At 38.0% G+C, this 22,150-nt stretch overlaps 1 protein-coding gene across 18 annotated transcripts in view; it reads left to right on the forward strand.

Annotated features, from left to right (window-relative positions):
* Positions 1-22,150, forward strand: part of LOC128737806 (cytochrome b5 reductase 4) — an 86,267-nt gene that overhangs the window by 19,088 nt on the left and 45,029 nt on the right. For 2 of the 18 annotated variants that reach the window (XM_053832543.1, XM_053832544.1), the window contains exon 2: positions 331-474. In XM_053832543.1, coding sequence (XP_053688518.1) covers positions 345-474 — 130 coding nt within the window. In that variant the 5' untranslated portion in view covers positions 331-344. Of the gene's footprint in view, positions 1-203; positions 262-330; positions 475-9,818; positions 10,300-16,571; positions 17,307-22,150 lie in introns of those variants that run through there. The other 16 variants (XM_053832542.1, XM_053832526.1, XM_053832531.1 and 13 more) reach the window with 16 other exon arrangements.

Here is a 22,150-nt window from a genome sequence, read left to right on the forward strand (position 1 = left end):
GGCAGTGCTGCACTGTCAATTTGACATTTTTGATTGTGACTGTCGCGTCGCATCGAATTCGCACAACGTGCGACAATTTTGTGAATCGTTGCTTGAACTGATGATACAAACAGAGAGCAATGGCGTGCAATGTAAAGAGCAGACAGAGAAGCGAGACACTCATTAGCAATCGACGCGTGAATCGAGTACAATAATAGCGGAGACTTTCCATATCGGGAGAAATGTCGGCCGTAACCGTGAAGGAATTTTTATTTAAGAAAAGTTGATTATTAAGTTTACAACTATTTTACACGTCTCTTTTTGGTAATAAATTTTTTCTTTTTCTTCCAGTATTTCGCAGAAAAATGAGCAATAAAAGTAATCTGGAAGTGCCGGCGGGAGAAAAGGATGTGAAACATGTGTCCACATCGCCTCTTAGAACCCCAGTTACGCAACTGAAGCAGACCAGTAAGCAATCGAGTGGATCCGCTACAGGTTAGTGAGATGTCTGTTGAATACAAATAGAATTATAGCCATTTGAAAATTTTATTGCTCCGATCTACTAACTCATAGTATTAGTCATAATAGTTCATATGAAGGGTAGTGCCCAAGTCCAGTTTATGACGGAGTATTTTCAAAAAATTATGATGAATTCTTTGCTGGTCAGTAAAATTGCAGCACGGTGACCTTCCGTTGTCCCGAAAATAGTTAAAAACGAGTACTGTTTAGGATATCACATCAACAAAAAAATATTCGAAAATATTTCCAAAACTCCATAATTTTCCATAAAAATATTTCTTTTTTTAGTAATTTATGCATCCACTTTTTTCAACTGTCAGTACAGCTCTTGATTTGAAAATAATGTTTATATTCCGGGAATTAGCCGACATTCTACTCTTTTTTACGACTCTTCTCCTTATTCTTCGTCGTTGTTCGTTTTAGAACTTCAAATGAGTACCGTCATCCGGGGCGAGATTGTGCCAAAAAAGCATATATTTTTGTTCTTTAGCTCAGTATACACACAATTTTGGAACTAAGTTGATGTAAAACCTGTCAATATATACTAAATTGTTTAATTAACAACTACCGTAGAGATGGTTTAGTTACAATGAAACCTAATTTTACTGGAAGTGCATAAACTTTGGCACAATCTCACCCCTTCTAGGGGGTAACATTGTGCCAAAAACATAAAGTTAGGCTAAACACCTAAACAGTGAACATTAGCATGTTTATAAACAATACACATAAATATCAGTATAAAGTAGTTCACATGGGGCCGTCCATGAACTAAGTGAACTACAGCCTGAATTCGTTAATTGGGCCACGACTGCACTCTAGCTGATTCGCTAATTGGGCCGACTGACAGTTGTTAGAAATTTCTAAACTCGAAAATTCCATACAATTTTGACATTCAAGTTGTCACATAGCCCAATTAGCGAACACCCAATTAACGAACCGCCCAATTAACGAACCACCAATTAACGAAACTTTGCTGTATTAGGGGCAGGGGGTCGGCCAAAAACAACGCATCATACAAAAAGTATGAACGAAAATAACCCGGAGAGGTCTGAAATAACTAAAAATGAGTTTGTAGTCAATGGACAGCCTTTATATAGCCAGTAGCGTTTTTGGGGCTAACAAGGGCGAGATATATGAAGGGGTGTATCCTAAGGGGGCATACCTATTTGATCATTTAACAAAAGTAACCATTACTTCGTTCGAGAACCCGCGGCCGCAGAACATGTGGCCTATCCCACCCCCTCCCCCCTCCTTAAAACTGACAGTTTATACACGGTATAATATATTCGTCTTATATTAGAGTGTTTATTCAAAGTATCTGAAATTTTCAGAGAAAAAGTAAAAATTAGTTTAAATTATTTAGCAGACCTATGATGCTGTTTGCTCCAAAATAAATGATGCAATCTAATCTGTCAAAATATTGTGCTCAATAGTAAAGAATATGAGTATGCTGGTGTATACTGACGTATTTTTGTTGTGTATGTGAAATCCACAAATTGGATCGATCATTATGGCTTGGCACAATCTCACCCCCGTGAAGCTCGAAAAGTACAAAGTTTCGAAAAATATTATTTACGTAAACAATTATTATCCAACGCATAAATTGTAAATGATTAGTTTATATACATTCAAGATAGCAAGTTGATGCGATTTCTTGTTTGGATTGGTTTACGCGGGACATTTTTTACAAGCGTTATTTCCGCATATTTTTGATCGCGAACTTTGAAACCCTGTTTAGGCTAAATAGTTTGCTAATAATAACTGTGTTCCATTCTAAGTTATGAATAAATATGTTATGTTCATCATCATTTTGAATTTAGGTCACCAGTTTCTATAGATATAATAAATTTTCACAAATAAACATTTTTGGTTTTTGGCACAATCTCACCCCCGTGGCACAATCTCACCCCGGCTGGCGGTAGTTTTAACATTAGCATGAGCTTATATGGGAATTTCAAATTTCAAAAGTAGTTTTCCGCACAAAATAAAAAGTTTGTTAGTGAAAATGTGCACACTTCAGTCTTCCTACCATTTGCTGGATGGCGGAATTTTAATTATTTTAGTCAGAAAAATAAATTTTGTTAACAATAAGAAGAGATTGTGTGTAAAATCTCTAAAATAAGTTATGTTTTATAAGATAGTATTGCTACGTACATGTTTTACTGCCAGGAAAAAATAATTTGATATAGACCAACCTCGAGCTTTTGTCTAGACCTTTATAATGAGGTCAGGCATTAAGGTTATTTTTATAACGATAGTTTTTTTATAATCGACGGAGGGAACGGTAGAAGAAAGCAATGAAACAAAGATGTTTATAGTTTCCAAACAGAGTGAAACAAGACGTGAAGTTGTGTAAAAAGCTGCGTTAAATCTAAAATTCGCTAAAAACGGTTTAAATTACAAAATTTACGTAAAACACTGCGTAAATTCCAAAATTTATTTAAAAACTAGCTGATTACCCGATCTCACTCGGGGCCCCTTTGTCGCACAGTCACTTGTACAGCTGTTTTTGTACCTAAAACTCATAATGCAGGAAACAAAACCTTTTTTTTATTTGAATATTTCTACTCCCTTCGTCAGTTCCTCTCATGTTGTCTCCCAACCACAAAGCCTTTTTACGTTTTTAAACCTCCCGCTTTTCAATGGCCACCCTATTCCCCCTTTCAGAAATAAAACAACTTGTACAACTGCTATCGTTCCAAATGCAAGAGAAACGCACCCCTTTACCCATTTGAAGCTTTCTCTTCTTTTGTAAGAGACCGTTTCCCTCTTTTGTCAACCTCTGTTTGACGTGTTGGACAAACGACGTTTGATGAACAACAGTCCAGAAGTTCAGTCAACAGTCCGGAGCTATGGCGGAACGTACATTGATACTCACGTTCCTCATCCCCCTACATGTCGGTTCTTTCCTAGTCAGCTTCCCCTTCTTCCACGTAGCTAATTATGCATCGGGTTTCTCAATGAAAATCGCTATAATGGAAACGAAACAAAGGTTTATTTACCATATAATCCTTTTTGGAGGAACCCTCCTCTTTTGACCAAACTCGTGACTTTAGTCATGACCTTGAAATGCGGTCAGGCATATATTAATATTTATTTTGAAACGATGATTCTACAATTGATGAAGGGACGGTAAGGGAAAGTAATGAAGAAGGATTTTTTTTTTTTCGGGAATGAAGGGGAAGGGTGGAAAGGAAGGGGGGGGGGGGGTAATAGGTAGCTATGGTTAACAAGTTGTCGTTGTGACTCCTATCTTTTGTCCAATGCTGGAAGGTGCATGGGTCGAACCAAGCTGTAATCAGAGATTATAACCGGATTTGAACCCACAACACCTGCCAGGGCGTGTCGCTCACTGGTACCCGTGTACCTTTGAACCACCGAGGCGCTGGACAAAAGAAGTCTGCACAACCCCCCTTATTAACCATAGCGCGACATGGGTTGTTCTATTTTTAGACACACAATGTGCCTCTTCCTACACCTACTGTAGAAACCACCGACCGAGAAGTTTTAGTCTAACGTCTTTTTACTTTCAGGACGACGACACTATGCAGGCCCTTACGACTTGCAAGGTACTGCGTGTGACGCTGTTCGTCCGAAAGCGTGTTAGTCCGCGTTTCTCAGCGCGGTTCTTCGGAGAAAGGCTCCGTTCCTATGAAAATTGACCAAACTCGTGACTTTAGTCATGACCTTGAAATGCGGTCAGGCATATATTAATATTTATTTTGAAACGATGATTCTACAATTTATGAAGGGACGGTAAGGGAAAGTAATGAAGAAGGATTTTTTTTTTTTTTTCGGGAATGAAGGGGAAGGGTGGAAAGGAAGGGGGGGGGTAATAGGTAGCTATGGTTAACACGGGTACACACAAGGTACACGGTACACGGGTACCAGTGAGCGACACGCCCTGGCAGGTGTTGTGGGTTCAAATCCGGTTATAATCTCTGATTACAGCTTGGTTCGACCCATGCACCTTCCAGCATTGGACAAAAGATAGGAGTCACAACGACAACTTGTTAACCATAGCTACCTATTACCCCCCCCCCCTTCCTTTCCACCCTTCCCCTTCATTCCCGAAAAAAAAAAAAAATCCTTCTTCATTACTTTCCCTTACCGTCCCTTCATAAATTGTAGAATCATCGTTTCAAAATAAATATTAATATATGCCTGACCGCATTTCAAGGTCATGACTAAAGTCACGAGTTTGGTCAATTTTCATAGGAACGGAGCCTTTCTCCGAAGAACCGCGCTGAGAAACGCGGACTAACACGCTTTCGGACGAACAGCGTCACACGCAGTACCTTGCAAGTCGTAAGGGCCTGCATAGTGTCGTCGTCCTGAAAGTAAAAAGACGTTAGACTAAAACTTCTCGGTCGGTGGTTTCTACAGTAGGTGTAGGAAGAGGCACATTGTGTGTCTAAAAATAGAACAACCCATGTCGCGCTATGGTTAATAAGGGGGGTTGTGCAGACTTCTTTTGTCCAGCGCCTCTGTGGTTCAAAGGTACACGGGTACCAGTGAGCGACACGCCCTGGCAGGTGTTGTGGGTTCAAATCCGGTTATAATCTCTGATTACAGCTTGGTTCGACCCATGCACCTTCCAGCATTGGACAAAAGATAGGAGTCACAACGACAACTTGTTAACCATAGCTACCTATTACCCCCCCCCCTTCCTTTCCACCCTTCCCCTTCATTCCCGAAAAAAAAAAATCCTTCTTCATTACTTTCCCTTACCGTCCCTTCATCAATTGTAGAATCATCGTTTCAAAATAAATACCTCCTCTTTTCTCAAAATCAGTTGAACAACTGCAATCGGTTTAAATGCAAGAGAAACTCAACCCCTTTTACTTATTTAGATCTCTCCCCCCTTGATAGGGATTCACCCCTTTTGTCAACTTCCTGCTGATGATTCCGTAATGTCAAGGTACATGTGAGCCAAGTTTGGTGAAGAACCGTCCAGGCATTTCGGAGTTATGACCTCCCCCCCTGTTACGTACCGGCCAACCTTCTTATCAACCCCCCAGTGCTGATTCCCTTATATCAAACAATATATGTGCAAAGTTTAGTGGGGATTGGTCAAGGCGTTCTGGAATTATGGTGGAACATACATACAAACATACAAACATACTCACGCTCATTTTTATATATATAGAAGATAGACTCGCAAAAAGCAACTTCCGTTTATTTCGCATTCAACTCTAATTTTATCCGATTTGAAGTTTGATTTCTAAGCTAACTGTATGTTCAATATCTAGTACTATTTTAAGTCAAATTTAATCAAATTTAGTTTCAATTTGAAGTAAAACTTCAAGTCTAAACTCAAGAGCAATTTCATATCCAATTAGGTATAAGACTAATTTCATTTTCAACTTACTTGAAAAAATAATCTGCCAGCCTGATTACTCTGCACCGTATTTTTAGTATGTCTTTGGCAGATGGCAAGTTTCCAACCTTTTGGAAATTGTCGTATTTGTTTCCTGTTTATAAAAAGGGGCACATTGATAATTATCGTGGAAACTCCGCCCTGAGTTCGGTTACAAAGTTGTTTAAGTTCGTTGTATTGGACCATATTTTCGGATTTTGCCAAGAATATATTGTTGAGGACCAGCATGGATTTATGCCAAAACGCTCGACTGTGACCAATCTTTTGTCGTTTACTTCCTACATAACGGATGGTTGTAATCATGCTAAGCAAACCGATGCAATTTATTTTGATCTGACAGCAGCCATGAAATCGCCATAGCCAAATTGGGAAACTTGAGATTCTGCGGCACAGCTATCATCTGGTTACGTTCGTACCTCGTTAGTCGTCAGCTAGCAGTGAAAATCGGTAGTGATTGTTCTGCGGATTTTGCTGCTCCATCTGGGATCCCTCAAGGTAGCCACCTCGGACCATTGATTTTCCTCATATACTTCAACGATGTGAATTTCAAACTGAGAGTTCCCCGTTTGTCTTTTGCCGATGATATGAAAATCTTCAGCCAGATTAATTCTATCACCGATGCTCGTCTGCTACAACAGCAATTGGACAGTTTTGCTGATTGGTGTAGCACAAACCGTATGAAGGTTAATCCAAGCAAGTGCGCCATCATCACTTTGTCAAGAAAGAAAGAACTTATCACATTCGAATATAAGATTTTGGGAACCACTATTGGAAGAACGAATTGTATCAAAGATTTAGGCGTATTATTGGATAGTAAATTATCATTCCACCAGCATATAGCTTACATAAACGGCAAGGCATCTAGAAATCTCGGTTTCATGTTCCGAATCGCTAAGGTTTATTAGCAATATCTACTGTCTGAAGTCTTTATACTACTCATTGGTGCGCTCAATCCTCGAGTATTGCTGTCGAGTTTGGCATCCTTACTACCAGAATGGAGTTGACAGAATCGAAGCCTTACAGCGGAGATTTGTGCGCTTTGCCCTTTGACGCCTTGCATGGAGAGACCCATTCCGGCTGCCATCTTACGCAAGTCGCTGCCAACTCGTGCATCTGGACACTCTAGTTGACCGCCTCAACCTAATTTTAAATCCTAATTTAAATCCAATTTAATTCCAGTTTCAACTCCGATTTGAATTCCAATTTCAAGTACAATTTCAAACCCAATTTCCATTGTGATTTATTGGTGAATGACCAACTGATTAAAAACACATAAAAAAATTGTGATTTCAAGTACAATTTCGTATCTAATTTAATGTCTCACTTTAAGATAAATTTCGAATCCAATTTCATTCCATTTTTACCTCCGATCTCGAGTGTAATTCAGTTTATTTTACTGTCCTAAATCTAGTTCAAATTCATATTTAATTCCAATTTCAATTCCGATTTGAACTTCGGTATCCTTTTTCAAATCTTAATTCAAATACTCCGATTTGAAATCCAATTTGAAGTGCAATTTCAAGCCCAGTTTCAAGTGAAATTTCATGTGTAATTTCAAGTTTAATTTCGTGTTCAATTGAATGACCCATTTTACATGAGTCCAATTTAATTCCAATTTCACCTCCCATGTCATGTATAAAATTTCAAGTCCAATTGAAATCCAATTTAGTGTCCCATTTTGAGTCCAAATTCAAATTTAATACCAGTTTCAGTTCCCACTTGATATCCAATTTCAAGTACAATTTTAGGACCAATTTCAAGTCCAATTTCTTGCCTAATTTCAAGTGCTATTTCAAAGTCAATTTGGGTTCAATTTAATGTCCCATTTTAAATCAAATTTAATTCCAATTACACCTTCGGTCTCATGTCCAATTCAAAGTCCAATATCATGTCCAGCTTTAGGTAGAACTTGAAATTCAATTTTGAGTCCATATTGAAGTGCAACTTTACATCCGATATCAAATCCAATTTAAAGTCAATTATTTGTTACCAATTACATGCCTCATTGTAAGTCCAGATTCTAGTTTAATCTAATTCCAATTTATGTTCAACGTAATTTCTATTCAAATCTATTTTTCCAAGTGAAGGGTATAATTTGATGTCTAATTTCGAATTCAGTTTGAAGTTCAATTTTAAGTTTAGTTTTAAATAAAACATCAAGAATTATTTGGATCTCAACTTGAATTCGAACTTGAACATAGATAAGTTCGAATCCAAGCATCAAATTCAAATTCAAATCTAATATCAAGTCAAACTTGAAGTTTAATCAAAATTTGAATTCCATGGGTTGGTTTACAATTGTTATAATTGTTAAGAGCTCTTCATGGTGGAACTCAGAAGCGTAGAGTTTTGAACGTAACCGTCCGGTATTTATGTGATAAGTTAACCAATTGCTCAAAAAAGATCTGCCATCTTACGATTACTTTATGGTTTTCAGGCTAAAATAGGCTTTTGAAAAGTCGGTGCCCAAACTTCTGCTAATGTCTGGGCACGCCAGTGTGGGCGTGACCAGCAATAAGGACTTTCAGGCAATATTCCAACTTTGACTGAAACTGTGTTATTCCCAAACATTGTTTCTCAAGCAGTAAGAGAAGTAATTGAGCGTCACTAGTGTGCAATTTACAAAATATACCGTGCTCATACTTTGCTTTGCTATGGTAAAGCTTGCTTTATTTAGAATTGGCACAAACTTTTGCTCATATTGTGGCGCTCTTGGTGGACGGATTTGGAAGTTCTTGGCGCCCACGTGTCGGAAGTTTTGTTAGCTTGACCTATGTATTTTTGACATTCCGCAAACCGACTGTATTTTGTAAACAAACGACATGGAAGCCGAAAGAAAGAAAAAAATTGTGCACAGTAATTTGAAAAATCCATTGTGGTCTGTATCTAGCCTAGCTAAACAGCTGAAATTGCCCAGAAATACCGGATGGCGCATTACCAAACGGTATAAAGAAACATTGACGACGATTCGGAAGCCTTAAACTAATCATCGGAGTGGAACTGTCGACCGGAAACTGCGTGGTAAGATTTTGAAGACCATCAAGAGGAATCCCAATCCAATCTGACGGACCGTGATTTGGCCAAAAAATTCGGTGCTGCCTATAGTACCCTGAGAAGAATTCAACTCCGAGAAGGAATCAAGTCGTATCGAGCTAGCAAACAGCCACGTCGAACCATAAAACAGAATAGTGTGGCCAAAATCCAGAATAGCGCTCGAAAGCTATGCGACCGGGTGCTAACCAAGTTCAACGGGTGTCTACTGATGGACGATAAAAGCTATGTCAAGGCTGACAAATGCCAGGTCAAAAATTTTACTTAGCAACGGCTCGGGGGGATGTTCTAAGCAAATTTAAATTGGTTTTTGCCGACAAATTTGCACGAAAATTTATGATTTGGCAGGGCATTTGCAGCTGTGGCAGAAAAACGAAAGCTTTCGTAACAAATAAGACAATGACGTCGGAACTGTGCCAAAAGGAGTGTCTCCAAAATCTAATTTTGCCGTTCATACGATCCCACTACCATCCCGTGATGCTGCTCCATAATATCCCATTTTGAACAAATAAAATTAACAAATGGCGATAGCAAATTCTATACTCTAAACCGAATTCAGCCCTCCACCAGTATCTTCAGCTAATCGGAACAAGTAGCAGTTATGCAACGAACTCTAGCCCACTCTAGCGTACTGCTCCCGAAACCCACCCCCTCGCGACGACCCGGAAGCTTTTCATTGATAAAAATGGGACGCTTTTCTTTCTGCATTCTCTCACCCGTTCTGCAGCGAGAAGCTTTCGTTTGACAACGCAACCATCCGAACCATCACACTACTGTACGGACTGTTACGAACGAGAAAGAAGAGCAAACATTTTCGTATCCGCACATACCATCCGATATCGCGTATAAAATACGGCAGGATACCAGTTTCCGCCTCTCAGTACTGCCTCGTGCTGACTGGAGTTCGGACCTATCCCAAGAAAAGCATCTCCTCCGTTCGGGCGTCCCATCGTGCGGGGACACATCGTGCGGAAAGCGGTGATAGTCAAAGTGTTGCCACGGATTACATCTGCCGCTGTTTGACAGTGTTAGCTTTTCTGCACACAAAGGATAACAAATTGAGTGTCAGGTCGGTTTACCGCGAGCCGACGGAAGAAAATGTTACTGTGTAAACAGTGCTTTGGGATTAGGTTTAAAAATAGCTGCGGCTTTGATTGATCCTTGTGTCGCCATTCGGAAGTGCATTTCCATCGTTGCTCTCGACGTTCGTTGCAAACGTGAATCGTGATTTAGGTAATGCTGCCTGTGGAGTGAGTATGTGTGAGAGCCTAACCGAGGCTGGCTGATTCTGATGAGAAATCTAAAGCTCTCCTCTGACGCCTGTTAGCATGTAAACGATGCAGTTGGATTTTGTACGGATTTTAATTGCGGTACGGAATGCAAAAGGAGAGCGGTGCAAAACATAACCCTGCAACTGCCAGAGAATAAGGGAAAACATCGGCGGAAATGTTTTGTGCTGAAAATTGGAAACAATTTAGTATATCACTGAATTGCAACTAAACTTTATTCAGTTGGTTAGGCAGACGAAAAATTACGCTTTTTAGTGAATTTATAATTAAGGCGCGCTAGATCAATCGTATCGTAAAAAATATTTATCTGGAATACACTCAAATCTCGTTTTACGTCCACTGTTGGGGGGGTGGGGGGTCGTAATCGGTCTTAAAAAAAGATGACGGTAATTCAAATTTTGGACGTAAAACGAGAGGACGATAATTCAAATTTTAGACGTAAAACGAGAGGACGTTAATTCAAATTTCTGACGTAAGAAAGTGGACGTAAAACGAAATCACGTAAAATAAATGGACGTAAAAAGAGATTCTAGTGTATCGAAATTTTCAATCTTCGAAGCGTTATATCAATAATCATTAAATCATCAAATCACTAAAATATAAAATTGTTAATTCAATCACCAAAAAAACTTAAACAACTTGAACGAAATGCAACATAAAAAGCAAAAACAGTTTAAAATGACGAAAACGTGTTTGAAACAACTTAGAGGCTGGAAGTATTTAAAGTAGGGAATTAATTCCAATCTAATTTAAATACACACACTAATAAAACAGAAATTGCATAATCTAATCGTACTGTAAAAACTTCAAGTTATACAGCCCTAAGGGTTGTACGAAAGGGGGACGTATAACTACATCAGATTATTAGATTAAAGACAAATGTAAACTGCATTTCTGGCATATGTATGTTTATAAGAATCTGCGAGTGCCATTGTTTAGATAAATGTTTAAAAGAGGAAAGCAAAATATTCATATTCAATTCTTTATTGAATGCAATGGTGGCTTGGAAAATACGTGGACGGGGGTTCATAAGTACAACGCCTGCAACCATTGAGACATAGAGATTTCTTTTAAAAATGAGCGTAGCTTGATATGTTTCGATAATCTTACTTTAACTCGCTTGTGGCATTTAAAAGGGCTATTGCTTACAAATAACATTAACGCCAAAGTATGTTCATTGCTCGAGCCAAAGATGCTGATACCTGATGTTCATTGCAAATATGACGTGCCATGTCCTTCTCTTTTTTTTGACATGAATGGCAACAGACATTTAAGTTAGCGGCGTCGATTAACTGTCTCTTGCTCCGAGAAGGTTTTACTAGTTTACTTTCACAGTTTTACGCTTGTTACATAGCACAAAATATGGCATATACGCAAAAATTTCTGTTTTATTTGTATGAGAGTCCTTATTCTCCTATCACAGGGGTCTCAAACCATCATAAAATGATTTCATACCTCCAAAAACCCCCACATGCCAAATTTGGTGGTTTGCTTGATTAGTTCTCGAGTTATGAGGAAATTTGTGTTTCATTTGTATATGAACCCCCCCCCCCCCTCCCCCACCCCTGTTAAAAGACGGATGGGTCTTAGTACACCATAGAAAAAATCCTACCTCCTTAAACCTCCACGTGCCAAATTTGGTTCCATTTGCTTGATTAGTTCTCAAGTTTTGAGGAAATTTGTGTTTCATTTGTGTAGGAGCCTCCCACCCCCCTCTTTCGCCCTCCATAAAATTGCTCTCTTACGCCCTCCATAAAACTGCTGGTCATTTTATCTACCCAACGACATATAAATTGTTCAGTTTCGTTCAGTAGTTTAGTAGTTATTACCATTTAAAATCTTTCATTCAAACGTTTCACTTCTATTTTCGTTTTCACAAAGTGCTACCCAGTCCCAGTATAGTAAACAAAGACGTAGACATCAAAAAGGGTCTATATTTTGGCAACATAGGCGACACGCAAATTCGAAATCCTACTGTACCTAGTTTTGTTTTATTCTCCACTTCTATTATTCTACATTCGCACCACATACTCCTCTTGCGACGACATTATTTTTGTATGACTGCTCTTTGTTTCTACCGCCGGAAAGATAGACTGTTATCTACTCAATCGCACGGTGGCCTAATTTCGAAAAAGTGCGGACATTAGCAATTGGGTAGAAAATGCGTAATTTTTCAAAGGTAGTGTCTTCGGAGAAGTTTAATAATAGAATATAGCGCATCTTTCCGCACTATTAGGGTGACCGTGAATTCATCTATTAGGGTGATACGGACTTTTCTTTTTTTTTAAATAAGGCCATTACAAATATTTTATAAAGTTTTTGTCCCTCCGGTGTTCGGCCACTGAAGGGGGGGGGGGGACGAAAAAAAACAAAGTGAAATTTTTAATCGAGCAAAAAAAACATGGATTTTAAGAATTTTTATTTAAGGTTTAAACGTGAAAACTGAATCTATTCTTGCTTATAATATATACGTTATTATTTTCTATGCAAAAATATACGAAAAAAGACAAAAACGAAGCTAAATTTTTTTGGACGATTTTCGGAAATTCCATTGTTCGAATTTCCATTTCTGTTTCGTGCAAGAAGTGTTAATTCAACTCGGAGACTCATTTTTCGAGTTTGTCAGACTGTAGAGCCCACAGACAATTGATTTTATAAAAAGAAATTTGACTCATATCCTACAAATTATTTTTTTGCCCCCCGATTTTTCAAGCCAATTTCCAAGGGGGGGGGCGGGGGTGACAAAAACTTTTAATATGATTTGCAATGGCCTAAATTTAAAAAAAATTCCGAATAGATGCAGAACATACTAAAATAAGCAACTTTGTTGAATATAATAATTGTCTGTCTCTTACCGGTTCCGAAATATGATGTGTTGTAAAAGAACACTTAAAAAATCAATTATGCTCAATAACTTTGCATACGATTTTTTCATTGTTTTCGAGTGTTCTACAAAGTTATTCAATATGTTAAAATACACATTTTCTCTAAAAATTGTTTGGTGCTAGGACGGATATTTAATAAGTTATAAAATATATGAAAAATAAAATTCACACTATTCAAGAAAAAATTCAATTTCGGGCAACTTCGCGCAAACCAGAAGGTGAAAGTACTATATTTTGCGTATAAAATAAAAATGTTTCCATCAGAAGATCTCCACAGGAATCTCAGAAAAAATCAATTGAAAATGTGTTATCTTTGATAAAAAAAATTTATAGCTCGTTAAGGAAAAGAGATAGAGAGTTGTTACTAAGTAGTTAGTAAGTTGCTTATTTTAATGTGTTTTACAACTTTGCTGAAGACACCATACCTTTTTGAACGTATTTAAATAAACGAAAATTTGTATCACCCTAATGAAACCACCAAAATCACAATAGTTTGCTATAACGTACAAATACGTAATTTTTCAAGGGTAGTATCTTCGGCGAAGTTTAATAATAAAATATAGTGCATCTTTCTGTACTATTAGGGTGACCGTGAATTCGTCTATTAGGGTGATACAAACTTTTGTTTTTTAAAAATTAAAAAAAAACTTTCTCCAAAATGTTGTAGAACATACTAAAATAAGCAACTTGGCTGAATTTAGTAACTATCTATGTCTTACTGGTTGCGAAATAAAATGATATGTTCAAAAAGAGCACTTAAAAATAAATTATGCTCAATAACTTTGCACACAATTTTTTTATTGCTTTTAAATGTTTTATAAAGTTATTTAGTATGCTAAAATACACATTTTCTCTGAAGAATGATTTTCACTAAGATGCATATTTAATAAGTTATAAAATTTTTTATCAAAATATAACACATTTTTCAATTGATTTTTTCTAAGATTCCTTTGGAGATCTCCTGATTGAAATACTTTTGCTCTACAGCCACTGCGGGGGGGAACCCCTCCCACAGAAATCTCATCTGTCTAGGTTTATTTGTTTTCCTAGGTCTACTAACCTCTATTACTTTCCTTTCCTATTGGGTCCGAACGAGCGATAGCGAGTAAGGAGAGAATCGCCCCTGCGAAATGGTACTTTCCACGAAAAAGTTTTCCGTGAAATGATACATTCCGCTTATGGTTTTTCGCGAAATGGTAATCAGCGAAATTGTGCACAATCACGGTGAATATTGCTATCCGCTTTCTGGCTAAGCAATGGGGAGTTGTTTTCTACTTTACTGTGAGGTAAAACTGCAAATTTGTATATTAAACTACCCGTGCTTTCATAGTTATGTAACTGTCAAAATGTATCATCTAAGGTTGAACTTCTCAGCAACGTTAGTTAAAATCTAGTGATCTACTCTTGACTAACCTTTCTCCTCAGAAACTTGCAAAACCCGAAATTTTGACAAAGATAATCCGAGATTCATGATTTATGTACAACACGATTTAATTTGTGGCAATACGAAGTTTGTCGGGTCAGCTGGTAAGACAATAAAACATAACAATTGATATCGTTAAATCTGCCAAACCGGTTTTTGAGACTAAAATAAAATAAATCTAAAAAAAATTAAAATCCTGAAGGAATAAAAAAATAAAAGAAAATCACGCAGGAGAAATATAAATGATACATAAAATACAAACGTTATTGAAATGTTAAAATTAACACAAAAATAAATTTATTTCGGTGAAAAATCAGTTTACTTTTATGATATTAAAGATTAGTACGTAATCTTTAAGTTACTAAGATATTACGTAACAATGGATTTGTGACCCTAGCTCGAATGTAACATTAACCCGAATATGGGGGCCACCCATTAAGTCATTTGGTATAATGCTATTTCCTCAAATATCATTTTATCACCATTAGGTCGATTAGGTTTATACGTTTCACTAGGTTTACCAACTGCAAGTTAGTTTTCCGTAGTCTTTGGTCTGTTACTGCCTCTTGTCAGCAAGCACGACAAAATCTGGCTAAATTATCAATTATACCAAAAAATTATTATGCCAAATGGCCATTATACCATCGGTCCGTTATGTCAAATGGATTTATGCTAAATGCTGCTGTTTGGCATGCGTTATGCCAAATGGTAGCCCGTCGAGCACAGGATATTGAACATATGAACATATTTTGGTTACTCATTTCTCACCTCTCACAACTCACCGATCGCTACTCCCCTCTTACTGCTTATTTTTCTCCTTTAACTACTCCCTTCTCATTTCTATTTACTCATTTTTCATTATTCACTTCACGCTACGCATCTCATACTATTCGCTTCTCACCACTTGTTCCTCACTTTTCACCACTCATATCTCACTACTTAATTCTAATTTCTCACTTGTTATTACTTACTTCTCATTGAGCTTTTCCTATTCTTCACTGCTCATTATCATTTTTTTAAGCTTTTTCAAACATAAATTCTAAAACTTAGTTGCCATACACATTTGGTTGTCACATAAACACAACCTGTAAATGATTCAGGATGAAGTCAAGTATTTTCCGTCAGTATTTTCAAATTTCTTATCTGAATTTTAAAGTTATTTTACGCTAGGAAACAAAACCAGTGCATAGGTGTTTACTCAATATCATAACAAATTCTCTTTTCTTCATCGGTTTTGCACTGTTAGGCTTCAACCATTTGGCTACAGTTAAACAGTAATTCACAGTTCACAGCATTCGAACCAATGTTACATTCAGGCTAATATTAAATTCGAGTTAATGATATTTTCGGGCCCTGTCATAAAATCGTATGATGCGGGATTGCTAGAAACTAAATTAAATTTAACAGTATATACTATCTTGATTCTAACGTTTATATCCTACTTAAATGATTCATTCAAAAAAAAATCCAAAATTGATAGTATAACTTTACTAGCATTAGTCCCACCTTCAATGTCGGCTCAGCTAGAAAGCAGTCTTTTTTACCAGTTTGATGCAATAATATGCACACTTATTGCTGGTATTGCTACACAGGAAAGGCGTTACGGTAGTAACGATCGATGATATGCCAACTCCTCTTTAATGACATTCAGTTTTTTTTATTAAGCGTCCGATTGCTGTCATCCACAAGTATATTCACCTTATGCGGTGGAGAAATAGTCCGTAAAAATAATGCTCTTCTAAAAGGTTTAAAAATTTTAAAATCCAAAAAAAAGATGCTAAGTTACTATATCTTTAGCTTAGTAGTGTTTAGTTGATTGCTGAAAGGACTGGCTCATGCCTCATAAAAGGACTAAGATCTATTTCTATAAACATCTGATTCAGTTTTTGTATCAATATCATTCAATAAAAATCAATTTTGATTCTTCTATCAATCCTTAATTAAATCCAAACGTGTTGAAAACATAAATCACTATAACCACTCCAAACTGGCTATTCGAATTTCGAAACACGATTTTTCCCACAAACCGAACAATTCTCAAATAGTAATCAAACTGAACGGACTGACCAGAAATAACTAGTCATTTCGTCCAGCAAAATCGAACACCACCGATTCAGAATCGAATCAGCCGTCATCCTCCATTACCAACGACAACCGAAATACAATGAACCGTAAAAGTAAACGTTATTACCGACGGAATGTGATTGAATCTGTCGGAAACAACGGTCGTCCTGTCAGAGGACGAAATCGAAACGATCCAGTTTACTATAGTGGCTTTGTTGGTCAGTGTTGATGTTCGGAACCGCAGAAGAAAATCGATAACCCTCCGCCGACTACGCCTGTGAATGTGATGGCAATAGGACAAACTATCATTGAATTCGTTCACCGGAGCAAACCACTTCCGCCGTTGGCCCGTGCTCCGTTCGGAGGAGGAAAAAAAAGAAACACAGCGAACAGGTGAACTAGGATAGAATAGAAACCGTAAAGTATGAACTTTTGTGGCTGGTTGAAAATTTTCAAACGGAAAAATGCTGTCGAGGACGAGAATGACTCGGAACAGTACAAGGCAGATCACACCAAACAGCAGGATATCGCCGTCGGGAGCAACGGAGCTGCTCGGAAGTCGGCCAACGGTCGGTCGCCGCGTAATGAAGTGAAAAATGTGCACAATTCTGTTGCTACTGCTGCTGCTGCCTCCGGCGGCGAAACGAAACTGAACAGTGCGAAGTTGGCGGAGCAAACAGAAACGGAGCCGGAAATTAGAACCGATGCCGCTGTAGGTGAGTGGTTTTGAGCTTGAGTTGCCATTGACTTTTGTTAGTTTAACAATTATCTAATCGAGTAATCTGTATGCTGAGTATTAGCTTTGAACAGTATAATTCGTTAACTTAAAATATAGGACAGCATCTTGCTCCTTGAATCTTGGAAATTACAAAAATATTGTTAAAGAGTTTGCGGTACCTAATTGTATTTTAGTTTAGTTTTTAAACCGATTCATTTGAAAGTCAATTACATAATCTTTATTTTTGACTTAAAGTTCACAGCTGTTAATTTTGATTAACAATGTTTGCACATTTTATTCCCAAAATACGGACCACAGAGGGTTAAGTAATTGCGGCATTGTGGTAGCAATCACCGATAGACTGGCATAATATACCAACTGAACCATAAAACCTACCACCAAACGATCCTACAAGTACCAATTAAGTCTCGTATAGCTCAACGACTTGCTCGCGAATGCGGCCGCCACCGCCACTGGGAGTCGAGAAAATTATTTCGTTTGGTTTATTCCTCTTACTCGTATCCCATCAGGTTTTTCCTTCACTGCAGGCCGGCGCCGTCAAGCTGCTAGGACATCTTGACGATGATTCTGATTACATCGTTAGGCAGAAATCAGAAACGGAATCGCACGAAAAAATATTTCCTCAGTGGGGGAGGGGTTGGCGTTGGGTTACTGTTCGTTATGCTGCAAGAAATTATTATTGCTGGGAAAAGTACTGAGAAGAGGCGAGTACAAGTGTATGGAAAATTACCACAATCGTAGTCACGTTTTATTTACATCATCTGCAAATAACGACACCTGTTTTCTGCCCGTAGGCTGGAAGACAGCTTCGGCAGTTGGTCTGCTGATAAAGAGAATTTCCGATACGTCACCTGTGCTAGTAATCTACCCCATATGATTGATTGCAGAAAAAGGTGGAAAGCTCAATTTTATTGATTAACCAATATATTTCTGACGTTGGACAACAAATTACAAATTTTTCCCCATTCTTTTAAAAAGACATTGTTCAACCAAAACAAAGACATTATAATGCTGAGAATGGGTCATAAATTGAAATCTGTAGTGCTTCTTAGTGTCGCCTCGAATGCTGAAATAAATGCCACATCGAAAGGGTACTTCTAAATAGATTACGTGTTCCATCGGTTATCATCGATGATTGCTGTAGTATTTCTCCGTTTTCGTGTTTTTTTCGTTATTGTGTTTGAGCAAGGAATTGAATCTACCATCGTCCTCCCATGTTGATTTGTTCTGTTCCGCCCAAAGGACAACTCAAGGAAACAATAAATTCTCTAGAGGAATATTCTCCGATTTCGATCAATAAAAGCCATAAATATGGGAAACGAATCGGCTGCAAGAGGCCAGTAGGTCAGTTAGTATTTAGACGCAGCCGGTTATCTCTGGCATTGGCGAGAACAATGGCGTTCAAATGTGATTGATTGAGTTATTCTCATGGAGACGGCAGGATGGTTTGCCGGTAGCAGGCATCAATACTATCAGGGAAGGTGAATAAAGATGTGCTCAGAAAGAGAATTGTTTGAATATTGTCAACATCTTGAAATCTTATGGATCGGCTTTAACCCCTCTTCCGATTCACTCTTTAAAAAAATCTTTAAATTTAGAGAAACTCTGACTGGTTTTGGTGTAAATGGATTAGCAAACTTTTCCTGAATCATCCTGACTTTATCGATTTCTGTCTGAATCTTACACTTAGGTTAAAAACACTCCGAGATGATTGTTTACCATTGCAGATATAGATGATTGTAGCGAAGATAGGACCAATATCCCAACTAGGTTTAACAATCACCAAATTGTTCGTTTTGTTACCGCAACCCCACGCATTCTGGTAATAAACTAAGAGATATATGGTGAAATCAGTAAATCAAAAAACAGAGAACCGGCTTTAAATGTGTTGTTCGTGGCTATTTTACAAACCTCTTCCTGCTTCCGAAGGGTCTAGAATGCGGTTCATCATTAGTAGCAAAAAACCGAAATAATCTGGTAACGGGGAAATTTCTCACAGAGTGTAAAACACGGCATCGCACAAATATTCCCGGAAAGTATTCAGACAACAAATAGCAGATTTCTAAACGAGACACCACACGTTTATTTTTTGCAATAAGAAATTCGTTTAGTGATTCAGTATCAAAATCATAATTCAGTTCACCCGTAAAATGCAAAACTCTGTTCGTTTCCGGTTCACCAAGTTCCACAACCCGCACAACATATTTGACATTATCTACATGAAAATTAAACTTAAATCTAGAACAAAACTATTGCGGTATCCGAGACCTTGTCAGGCTTCTAGTAAAGGCGCGTGAAGAAACGTGTCCAAAGTCAAATAATTCTTCTACCAGCGTGAAGGTGCGAAAGCATGACGTTAGTGGTTTATAAAAATCGTACGTATACCGATGGAATCTGGTTGTCTGTAAATTCGAAGGATGTAGCTGTCTACGTAAAACTCGAAAGTCAATACGGAACAGCAGAACCGGAGCGTCAATTTCATTGTTAAGGAGTTTCTTGAGATCTTTAGATCGTCGGCATATACCAGTGCGCATCCGGAACCAAGCAGAATAGCAATGTCGTAGAAGTACAAAGCGAATAGCAACGATCCTAGGTTACTACCTTGCCGAACTCCAGAAGTTTTAATGAATGCATGTGAAACGAAGAAATCCAGTTTGACACGTTATGTCGTTACGGTAGGAAACCATACTGGTCTATTGATATATAGTTTTTAGTGCTGTTAAAAATTTTACCACTTACGATGATTTCAAAGAGCTTTGATCCAGCAGATAGTTCTACACAAAACACAACCGGAACACTATCGGGGCCATATGAGTAGGTGCTCTTTAATTTTTTGGCACCAGAAATAATTTAGCCTACTGTGCCTAGTGGAGCCTAGTGGACAAACCCTGGTTGTAACTCAATTAGCTGTTCAGAAATATTTGCATGATTTCCATTGTTTCCTTTCCTCTTTTATTTAATTGTAGAGTAAAAATGTAAGAAAACATCGATGAAATTGACCAAAGCAAAGGAATGTGTTGTTACATAATGTGCCTAACGACTCGCCGATTGTTTACGGAGGCTTCGTTCAAAGGGGCACTTGGCTCTATTGAACCAAATAAAACCGGGTGGTATTCTACCCGTTTTCTTAAAGAAAATGGACTGCGTTATAATGTCCGAGCTTATCAACATTTTTCGAGTTAATTTCACTTTGAAACATATCCCAGTGAATTGCCGGAAAGTAGGTAGATACTTAAAGGCATACCTAAGGCAGATAAAAAAGAGAAAACAATGCAAAAAGCTTTCCGACCAATAAATCTCACATCAACGCTTCTCAAGTAGATAGAGCAAATCACGGATAACTATATCCGCAATGAGTTTTTAAAGAACGCTCCGTTGCGTGGAAATCAACATGTATACGAACATTAATTTATGAAAGCTGCACTACACTGCGTAAATTGAGAAATCTCTCAAATATCAAGAGATGACACTTCGTATTTTCCTTGATATTGAAGGCGCTTTCAATAACGCGTCCTTCAATTTTTACGACTCTCTTACAAAACAGAATCAACTGCGAGCTAGATTCAAGCCATGCTTTTAAGCAGAGAACTCACAGCATCGTTAGGAGACACATCGGTCACAATTTCGGTGATGAGAGCAAGTCCACAAGGAATTCTCTCACCCTTGCTTTGGTCATTGGTGGACGACTATAGCAGCCTGGTTACGAGACTATTACTTACATTATATTGTGATGTTTTTCTAGAGGGGCTTAATATGAACCCCACAAAACAGTCGACCAATCACTAGACGAAGAACACATACTGTTACTTCCTCTATACTGATTGGTGTCAGACTGAGCTACAGTAATAAAATCAAACTCCTTGAAATAATTCTGCATAAAAACCTGCATTTGGCTGCTCGCCTAGATTAGGCTGTTAAGAAAGCATCTCGTTGAAAATACAGGGTTGTAGACTAAGCAGTAATACAGTGAGCTGTGCACAATCAGGGGACTTCTAATTGGACAGAGTCCCGCTCTTCATCATTTACAGACACCTGCCGCTTTTGTAATTCTGAACTTGAAAGCTCAGCGCATCTGCTCTGCAATTGCGGGGCTCTTGCTTTATCTAGGCATAACTTCTTCGAAAGTTTCGTTCTTACTGCTTATCGAGTATAGAACCTAAATCCTAAAAGGTCATTGATTTTACTAACCAAGAATTGAGGCACAGGATTACAACTATCTAACTTAACCTAGGTATAAACCTAGGAATCATAAATCACGAACGCACAAGAGACAAAGATATGGTCCCTACTTCAAAATATTGCGACAATGTATGATGAAAGTTTGTCACTATTGCATGGAAGTTAGGACAAAGACAAGTTATCGTAGCTGTTTATCGTGGATACAGATGTTTCATGACAACTATCTTGTTGCCTGCGAACAAGACACACTGCTGTATGCAATACGTATTGTACGCAACAAAAGCAATCCTAATCATGTCACATTGTGCCGGCTGCGGCAGTGTTTGTTAGTTACCGAGGGGACATTGGTAACAGTCAAAGCAAGCTAGTCTTTTTCTTAAGCTTTTTTGCTGTTTGTCTCTTTAGTTCGAGATTCTGATAAAGTATGTATTGTATTTAACCAGCCGACTGGCGATAAAGACATATTTTATTGTATACCTGCATTATCACCAACAACAAGCGCTTGTGAGAGCGAGTGTGTATCAAAATATATTCTCATCGAAAGTTGTCCTGCTTGCTGGGGTGAAGGGACATTCATTTGTCCTAATATTTTGTTATCGTGATACATTCTGGTTGCTACGTATGTTTGTTTTATAGACAGAG

Source organism: Sabethes cyaneus, chromosome 2 (assembly GCF_943734655.1).
Source record: "Sabethes cyaneus chromosome 2, idSabCyanKW18_F2, whole genome shotgun sequence".
Classification (NCBI taxonomy): domain Eukaryota; kingdom Metazoa; phylum Arthropoda; class Insecta; order Diptera; family Culicidae; genus Sabethes; species Sabethes cyaneus.